This window comes from Vicugna pacos, unplaced genomic scaffold (genome assembly GCF_048564905.1).
Source record: "Vicugna pacos unplaced genomic scaffold, VicPac4 scaffold_76, whole genome shotgun sequence".
NCBI lineage: Eukaryota > Metazoa > Chordata > Mammalia > Artiodactyla > Camelidae > Vicugna > Vicugna pacos.
This window is the reverse complement of record NW_027328757.1, coordinates 264,646-274,274: the sequence shown is the minus strand read 5'-3', so window position 1 is coordinate 274,274 and position 9,629 is coordinate 264,646. Positions and strand designations below refer to the sequence as shown.

General features: G+C 46.8%; 1 protein-coding gene across 2 annotated transcripts; it reads right to left on the bottom strand.

The window, feature by feature from the left end:
- Positions 1-738: 738 nt before the first annotated feature.
- LOC140694641 (nucleosome assembly protein 1-like 1-A) lies at positions 739-3,559 on the bottom strand. 2 transcript variants are annotated; one of them, XM_072957794.1, is made up of 3 exons: positions 2,226-3,559; positions 1,954-2,083; positions 739-971 (listed from the first exon to the last, which is right to left on the bottom strand). In XM_072957794.1, exons 1-3 carry the CDS (start codon positions 3,543-3,545, stop codon positions 910-912), a joined length of 1,512 nt encoding a protein of 503 aa, XP_072813895.1. In that variant the 5' UTR covers positions 3,546-3,559; the 3' UTR covers positions 739-909. The 2 variants fall into 2 exon arrangements, with proteins under 2 accessions (XP_072813895.1, XP_072813894.1); XM_072957793.1 differs by having other exon boundaries at positions 1,954-3,559.
- Positions 3,560-9,629: the final 6,070 nt, after the last annotated feature.

Below are 9,629 nucleotides of genomic sequence, written 5' to 3'. Positions count from 1 at the left end.
CCATAATCAATATGTGATTGTTTTACATGCTCTTAAACTTCGTATTCGTGGTATCGTAACGGTTCTATCCTTCTGAAACTAGTCTGTTCCCTCACCCACTTTTGCCACTGCCACCATCCAATCCTTGCCCCTCTTGGAGGTCTTTCTGTGTCTCAGACCCTTGAGAGAATTCTAGTCTCATCCCCACTCCAGCCTTTGCTGTCCCGTCCAGTTGACCGAAAATAGTGTCAAGTGGCTGGGTCAGTGCTGGCCTTACCACAGGAGAAGCTCAGTCCCTCACAGTCCTCCCCGGCCCCCCACACCCATCACTGCTCTAAACCAGTGATGCTCAAACTCTAGTGTGCTTCTCAGAGTCACCTGAAGGACACGTAAAACTCTGATTGCCGGCCCACCTTCAGAATGTCTGATTCAGTAACTCTGGAGTGGGGCCTGAGCATCTGCATTCCTCACAAGCTCCCAGGTGACGCTGATGCCGCTGGTCCACAGCAGCCCAGTGGCACCATCTGGTCTCCGGATGAGCTTGGTCATCCGTCGGTTTCTTTCAATAGAAGGAAGTAGGGGCTAGACCTCCACCTCTCCCTTTACGTTAACTGTTTATACACTGGCATTTTAATTAACTTGTGGCGGCAATAAAAGAACTTAAGACACGGTTTCAATGACAGTAAGGTGGCACAAAGCAAAAAGAAAAGATACAAGGATAGACCTGCATCAGTGTTATATACCTAAGAACTCTGCAGCTTATCCATTTCTGGCAAACTTTTATTTTTAACAGGGGCAAATGCTGTCAAACGTATCTGAAAAACTTAAGAGAAAAGTCAGATGAAGGTGGATAACACTTTTTGCATGATGAAATCGGGAACAAAACCAGTGTTGATAAAATTCCCACTGGCTACTGAGAAGCAGAAAATCTCAAATCCGTGAAGAACAATTTCGTTGTTTCTTCCTCCATCGTGTCTTTCTATGCCTGAGAACTGTGGGATGAAATAAGAGACAATTAGCAATTGCAAGCCAAGAACATGCAACACTGACTTTCTAAATCTAAGAAAACAGGCAATCCTACGTACGCCTGTTGTACCATCAAGAGAAATCAACACATTTTCCCCTTGCGACGCAGACGTCTGGACGTGTCTTCCATCATGCACCCCTCACACCAACCTCCTCTCCCACTTGCCAAACACCAGAAACGCCTGCTTTGTTGCTGTTGTTTTCTTGAGAGACTCATTAAATAAGTCAGTCTTTCCACCTTACTAGCCTGTGCTCTATCCATCAGTCACTCCCAGACCCTCTGTTTCCAGGCCTGCGAAAAGGAAGAGGAGAAGGACAGGGAAAAGCAAAGGAAGAAAGAGAAGGAGAGGACAGGCAAGATACAAGCTGACTTAATCACCAATTCAGTGGTGAACAACAGTCTTACCGAGGCTAACGTTCTTCTCTTTTGACTGACTGTCCCATGAAATATAAACCTTTACAACTGAACAAACAGTTAGGTATCAATCAACCAGTGGGCTCCCACTTGAAAATGTTCACTTGCTACACCTTTGTCAGCAGTCACATTCTCACGGGCATTTTCTCCCAGTTAGCCCAAGAGACCGTACTGCTGTAGCCCACTGATGAAGGCCCAGCTAGCGCACGTTCCAGTCACTTCAGCCGCCTGTTCTGGCAACTGTGTTCCAGACAAACAGTGCTCGCGGCTACCAGGTCTGATAAGTTTCCCACCTGCAGAAGTCTTACAGCTACCGCTCGGAGGGCCTGCAGCTGGGAGCGAAGCACATTTCAGAACACGCTCCATTCTACATTATCTAGCATACACGCCTTACGAACGTTAAGCTGTCCTGAAACTAGGCTTTAGCCAAATTTCCTTTACTACTATTTGCTTTGTGGAGGAAACTTAAAAACATAACACAATAGGCCTATGTCAGGAATGGCTGGGTGATACTCGGAGCTGCACACAGATACCTGGCTTCCCCGGGGCTGCCCTCTGCTGGGTCCACATCCTTTTCAGGTCCTCGCCCTGGTTCTTCGGTTCTTGGCCCTTCAGCTTCTTGGACCTCTTCATCAGAGTCTTCACACTGATATTCAGTCGCTTCTTTCGTGAAGAATAATACGGACTTTGGGACCAGAACTTCACGGAAAAAATAGCCCAACTTATAATCAGTGGCGATATCCAATACCCTACCCTCAGGAGAATCAGGAGGGTAGAAGTAGGTGAAGAAGGAACGACTGGGCACCTTGTCCGTGGCTGGTACCACACTTCCACGGCCCTCACACTTCTGCAGCTCGAGAGTTTTCATGGTGAGGTCTTTCCCCTCTTTCCAGTAGATCTCACAGCCTGTGCTGCTGATTATCTCTGGCCCTCTGGAGAAGAAGGGATCAGAATCATCTGGGTCTGAGCGCATTCGGTACGTTTTCGTCAGAACTTGGTTGAAAAAGTACTCGTTTGACTCAAAGATAAATTCTACGGTGAAGCCCATTGGTTCATCGACCCCAGAAAACTTTATTTTCACATCTGTCAAGTGCTCCAGGGCAAGTTCGTCATTTCCCCGGATCATCCTACCGAGCATCTTGACATTTTTAAAAGCTGTCAGCCAAAAGTGAGGTATGCCATTTATTTGCCCCTTTCCTTCAGGCTCTGCATCCATTTCTTCCCAAGCCCCTTCCGCCACACCTACTGCCCACTGACATTCCCCTTCTGTGGGCTCATGAATTGCATTGATGATGGCAGCTCTCCTATCGAACAGAGGTTCGTAGAAGGCAGCGTACTTTTTCTCGAGATCAAAAAGGTCTTTATAGAATTGGGCTTCTACTTGCGCATGTCGTGCCTGGAGGTTTTTGAGAGCTTTGACCCGCTGCGTAAGTGCTAGAGGCAAGCGCTGAGCACCGCCTGCCTTTGGGCCAGACGCCCCAACAGGGGCTGCGAGGGCCTGAGGACTCGGCCGCCACTCGCCAGCCTGGGCCCTGCCCTCGGGGCCACAGGCTCCAGCCTCCCAGGACTGGGAGGCATCAGCCAGGGCCTCGCCCCCCCACACCTCAGCTTCCTCTCCCAGGTCTTCCCGCTCCTGGGGCACAGGTCCCTCTCCCGGGGCTTCCACCTCCTGAGGAGGCGCGGGGCCCTCTGCAAGGTCTGCAAGGTCTGCAAGGTCTGCAAGGTCCAAGCGCTGCCAGAAGCGGCGCCGAGCCCCCACGCGGCCCGCGTGGGGCCGGACCAGGTCACGGTCGCTGTGTAGAAGGGAATGGACCAGAATGCGGAACAGGGACCCAGACCGCACGGTGGGGGCCTCACGGGCACCCGAGACGACTTCTGTGCCCTCCTGCCCGTCCTCCTCCTCCTCTTCTGTCTCCCTCTCTTCCTCCTCCTCGTCTTCGTCCCCCTCTTCTGACTGGTACTCCTCCTCCTCCTGGTCCTCGAACTCGAATTCAAACTCTTCCCTTTCCCCCTCCTCCTCTCCCAGCTCTACAGCCCAGTTCTCTTCCGCTGCGGCCTCGGCGACCTCCTCCTGCCAACCCTCATCCTCCGGAAGGACTCTGAAGACGCCCTGGACTCCATCCATCCCTTCCAAAGGTGACGCACCGACCCCAAGGAGTCTGTTGTCGCCGCCCGCCCAGCCAACAGCTGTGTCCCGGCCACCTGGGATCTGGCCGCGCTCCTCTGCGGCAGACATGGCAGGAGGGACGCGGCCGACACCGACCCGGCTGCAGCGACGACTACGGCGAAGATGGCGGCCGCCGGGCTGACCGCCGTTGCGGGGAGGCTGTTGGCAGCGGGCCCGCCTGGAGGTGGCGGGGGCGGCAGAGGGGGCGGCAGAGAAGCCGGCTGCGCAGGGAACAAGAAGAGTCTGCGAAGGCGCCTGTGGGGGCCCCGGGACAGGAGAGCCCCCGGGGCAGCCCGAGAAGTGGCCCGGGGAGACTGCGCCTGCGCCGGTGGTGGCGGCCGTCCCCAAGGCGGGAGAGCGTCTGGCTGACTGGCAGTGGGAGGCGGAGCTTGGAAACGTCAACAAAGAGCCACTTCCTCCAGCGCCAGCTCTGAGCTCATTGGCCAACAGGCAAAGACTGACATGCCCGTGGCCCAATGAGTGATCAAGGCCTTCAGCTTCCCTGGGGGCCTTCGAGTCCTGGGTGGCTCTTGAAGCCCACCCAAGTCCCTTCCGTTTCATTCTACCATTGCAAGCAAAACTGCAGTGTCCCTATAGGGTGGCGCGCTGGGGTATACAAACCTGGATTTGTTCCCCAGTTTCCACCTTGGGATGGCTCACGCCAGTGGAGACACAGTTATTTACAGGGGGAGAAAGACGTGGATAGATCAAGTATCAGCAATGGTAAAAACCTCGCACAGGAGACAGAAAGAGAACGTGGAGGTCTTAATGTTGCTAAAGCTACTGAGAAAAGAACATACAAAGTTGAAACGGATGTAGTGAGAATGAAGAGCTGAAGACACATTACAAACAGGAGCTGAAAGGTGTTTCATCACTGCTCCCCCATTCACTTCATGACTCTATAAAACGAAGAGAGAGAGCGGGAGACGGAGAGGGAGGGAGAGAGAGAGACAGACAGAGAGAGGCTTCTTTTAAAGAACTGGGCTAAGCTAAGCACCTGCTATGGACTGAATTGTGTACCGTTCCCCCTCCCCCCAGAAATTCAAATGTTAAACCCTTACCCCCACCTCACTCCCTACTCCCCCCCCCAACCCAAATGTGATGGTATTTGGAGACAGGGTGTTTGGCAGGTAATGAAGACTTAGTGAGGTCATGAGGCTGGGGTCCACACACTGGGATTAGTGCCCTTATAGGAAGAGACCATAGATCTTGATCTCCCCTGCACCACCCCCATGTGAAGGCACAGGGAGAAGTCGGCTCTCTTCTAGCCAAGATGAGGGCCCTCACCAAGAACTCGACCGTGCTGGCTCCTGGACCTTGCATTGCCCAGCCTCCAGAACTGCAGGAGATAAATGTTTTGTCTACGCTGCCCAGTCTATGGCATTTTGTTGTGGCAGCCCGAGCAGACTAATACGGCATGACAGACATTAAAAGGACAGGCTTCCTAGAATGATTTCTCAGTCGACAGTCCAAGACGTTTTGCTGTACTCAGACCCACTGAGTAGTAACATTTTGCTGTACTCAGACCCACTGAGTGGTAATTCTACACTTAACTTTTCGAGGAACTGCCAGATATTTTCCCACAGTGACTCCATCATTTTAGAGTCCCACCAGTAATGTATAAGTGTCCCAATGTCTCCACATCCTGGTAAATATGTTTTATTTTTCACCTAAAAAATATTTCTGTTTTACCCATCCTTATGAGTGTGCTTTGGCATCACATGGTGGCTTTGGTCGCATTTCCCTACTGACTAAGGATGTCAAGCTGATTTTCATACCCTTATTGCACACCTGTGCATCTTGTTGGAGACATCTGTATTCATATCCTATTCATACCCATGTTTTAAACCAGATTCCTCGGCTACTTGTTGAGTTGTAAGTGTTCTTTATGTGTTCTGGACCCTAGACCCTAATTAGATATATGCTGGCCACAAGAGTTTCATCCCATTCTGTACGTTGTGGTTTTGCTGTCATGTTAATGTCCTTCGATGCAAAAACGTTTTTATTTCTGATGAAATCCAATTTATCCTTTTCTATGTTTACTTATGCTTTTATCATCATATCTAAGAATCCATTGCCAAAGCAAAGGTCATGAATATTTACCCCTTCTGAAGGACTGAATCCTGTACTCCCATAAGCATATGTTGAATACCTAATCTGCATCATCTCAGAATGTGACTGTGTTTGGTGACAGGACCTTTAAAGAGGTAATTAAGGCCAACGGAGGTCATATGGTTGGACCCTAGCCAATCGGACTGGTGTCCTAAAAAGGGAAGTACGTTTGGACACAGGAAAACACAGCAGAGCTGCACGTACACTAGAGGAAAGATCATGTAAGGATGCAGGGAGAAGGCGGCCGGCTGCAAGCCAAGAACAGAGCCCTGAGAAGAAACCAAACTTGCTGACATCTTGTTCTTGGACTTCTCGTCTCCAGAACCGTGAGAAACTAAATTTGGGTTGTTTAAGCCACCCAGTCTGTGGTATTTTGTGATGGCGGCCCCAGCAAACTAATACATTTTTTCTAAGAGTATTATGGGTGTAGCTCTTACAGCTCGATCTTTGCTCATTTAGAGTTCATTTCTGTATGTGGAGTGATTGTAGGTGTCCAGCTTTACTCATTTTGATAGCCTGCTGTCCTAGTATCTTTTTTTTTTTTTTTTTTGGTAGTGGCTCCGCTTTCTCCCCACTTAATGATCTGACATCCTTGCTGAAAATCAACCGAACATAGATTTATGGGTTTATTTCTGGACTCCCAGTTTGTTCCATTGATCCGTATGTCTCGTGTTGTTTCAGTACCACACTGTCTCGATTACTGTTGCTGTGGTAAGTTTTGACACGGGGAAGTGGAATCCTCCAGCTTTCTCTTTCTTTTTCAAGATGGTCTTCGCTATTCCCGGTCTCCTGTAATTCCGTATGAATTCTAGGGCCAGCCTTTTCATTCTGCAGACAAGGTCACTGGCGTATTGAAAGGGATTGTTTTTCATCTGTAGATCTCTTTACATAGGATTCCTATGTGTACATTAAGAGCTCAAATTTCCAATGCTGCTGTGATGCCTTTGAGCCTCAGAATACCCCACTGGCCTAACTGTGATTTCCCCTGCTCTCACCTGAATGTCTCCTTCTTCTGGGACAGGTACCCCACCCAGCTGGGTTCTCTCCGATCAGCCAGACTAGCTGCACCCCACCTGCTCCTCTGCCCAACGGGTTTTCCTTGCCTGCCAGCCAGTGGAATTTTTCAAATAAGGTGATCATGCCCTCTTGTGGGAACCAGGGAGCGCCCCACTCTCTTGCTACTCTGCAATCTCTTTCCCATCACCCCTGTCAGTTCACTCTACTCCTGAACACAACTCCCCTGCCGCGCTGCACGGCATGCCCTGTCCTCACCCCGGGTGTGAATGTGTGACTAAAAGAGCTGTCAATCACATCTGTCCGGTGCCAGTGTCGTGTGCTTGGCCATCTCACACCATTAGGGTAGGGGATCCCTCCTTCACCAGTGGGGTGGATGGGAGATAAAGAGAACTGCAGGTGGGTCAGAAGGGGGAGGTAGGGGGTAGGTCGTGGGGCAGTCTTGCGGAAAGGAGCCCCCCTGGGACAGGCCCAGGTTGACCTTCTAAAGGGTTGTGGAAAGGCATAGCTTGAGGCCCCACCACAGAGGAAGGATCATGAATAATATAACTCCCCGATTGTCTCTCAAGTGTGCCTGTTCCAAGTGAGACCCGATCAAATTCGTAAGCTTTTGCACAGCAAAGGAAACCACCAACAAAATGAAAAGACAACCTACGGACTGGCAGAAAACATTTGCACATAATGCAACCGAAACGAGATTAATTTCCAAAATATACAGTCAGTTCATACACCTCGTTTTTAACATTTTTGTTGAGTTACAGTCATTTTACAATGTTGTGTCAAATTCCCGTGTAGATCACAATTTTTCAGTTATACATGAACATACATATATTCATTGTCACATTTTTTTTCGCTGTGAGCTACCATACGATCTTGTATATATTTCCCTGTGCTATACCATGTAATCTTGTTTATCTATTCTGCATATGCCTGTGAGTATCTACAAATTTTGAATTCCTAGTCTGTCCCTTCCCACCCCCCGCCCCCTTGGCAACCACAAGTTTGTATTCTATGTCTATGAGTCTGTTTCTGTTTTGTATTTATGTTCAATTGTTTTTTTTTTTTAGAGTCCACATGAGCGATCACATATGGTATTTTTCTTTCTCTTTCTGGCACTTAGAATGACATTCTCCAGCTCAATATGAAAAAAACAAACAACCGAATTAAGAAATGGGCAGAAGACCTAAATAGACATTTTTCCAAAGAAAACATATAGAGGGCCAACAGGCACATGAAAAGATGCTCAACATCACTAATTATTTGAGAAATGCAAATCAACACTACTATGAGGTATCTCCTCACACCCATCAGTGTCCACCATCAAAAAGTCTACGAATAGTAAATGCTGAAGAGTGTTGGGAGAAAAGGGTGGGAATGTAAATTGGTGCAGCCACTATCGAAAACAGTACAGAGGGTCTTTAAAAAACTAAAAATAGTTATTCTATGATCCAGGAATCCCACTGTTGGACATATATCCAGAGAAGTCTAAAACTCTCATTCAAAAATGCACAGGCACCCCAATGTTCATAGCAGCACTGTTTACAATAGTCAAGACATGGAAACACCCTACATGTCCATCGACATATTAGTGGATAAAGAAGATGTCATAGATAAATAGACAAATAAACAAATAAATTGGAATACTACTCAGTCATAAAAAGAATGAAATATTGCTATTGCAGCAATGTGGATGTACCTAGCAATTATTCTAAGTGATGTCAGACAGAAAAAGACAAATATTATATCATGTCACTTTTATGTGGGATGTAAAAAATAATACAAATGAACTTATTTATAAAACAGGAACAGACTCACAGACGTAGAAATCTAACTTATGGTTGCTTAGGGAAATGTCAGGTTGATGGTTTAGTTAGGAATATGGGATTAATAGATACACTCTGCTATATATAAAATAGATGGAAGGGATCTGATAGGAACACAATATTGTAAATCAACTTCAAACAAAGTGCCTGTTTCAAGCATGTGTAACAACCTTGCCTGTCTCCATTGTGCTGCTTTCCTAACACATGTGAGTTTGTTTGCTTGTGTGTACTAAGTTATTTGTTGTCCTTCGACTTTTAAATTTCATTATTGTTCTTCTGTTTATGTATCTATCTTTCATTGGAAATGGAGTAGTGAAGTCTCTAAGGATTATTTAGAAACTGTGTACTTATCCATTCGATTCTGTCAGTTTTTGTTTCATGTGTTTTCGGACATATAGATACATTATTATTGCATCTTTTTAATATACTGACTCCCTTTTTTAATATACAAGGCTCTTGTTTGACTATGTGACCATTTTTATCTTAAAGTGTGTTTCATCTGATATCAGTGTAGCCACCCCAGCTCTCGCTTTGGTATAGAATTTGCATAGAATATTATTTTCCATCCTCTTTTTTTCACCCTATGTGTCTTTGGATCTAAGGTGAATCTCTTGCAGATAACATAATTGGGGGATGTTTTTGTTAATCCCCTTTGCCAATCTCTGCCTTTTCCTTGGACAGTCTTATTCATTGGTATTATAGTAATTGCTGAGAAAGAGAGACTTTTCTGCCATTTTGCCATTTGTTTTTCCTATGTCACCCTTTTTTTGTTCTTAACTCCTCAATTGCTGCCTTTTTCTGTGATTAAATGAATTTTTCTAGTGTTCATCAGTGATTCCTTTATCATTCCTTTTTCCTTTACATTTTTAAGGGTTTTTTGTTTGTATGTTTGGGGGCTTTCTGTTTTTGTTTTTTGGTGATAACCCAGGGATTATAATTAATGTCTTAAGTTTATACTAATCAAGTTTGTATTGATACCAAGGTAGTTTCAGTAGTATTCAAAAACTCTTCTTCTTTCCAGCTTTGCCACCTCCCTTTTTGTGGTTATTGTGACAAATGATGTATTTGTGTATTTGATGTCCATTAACAGAGA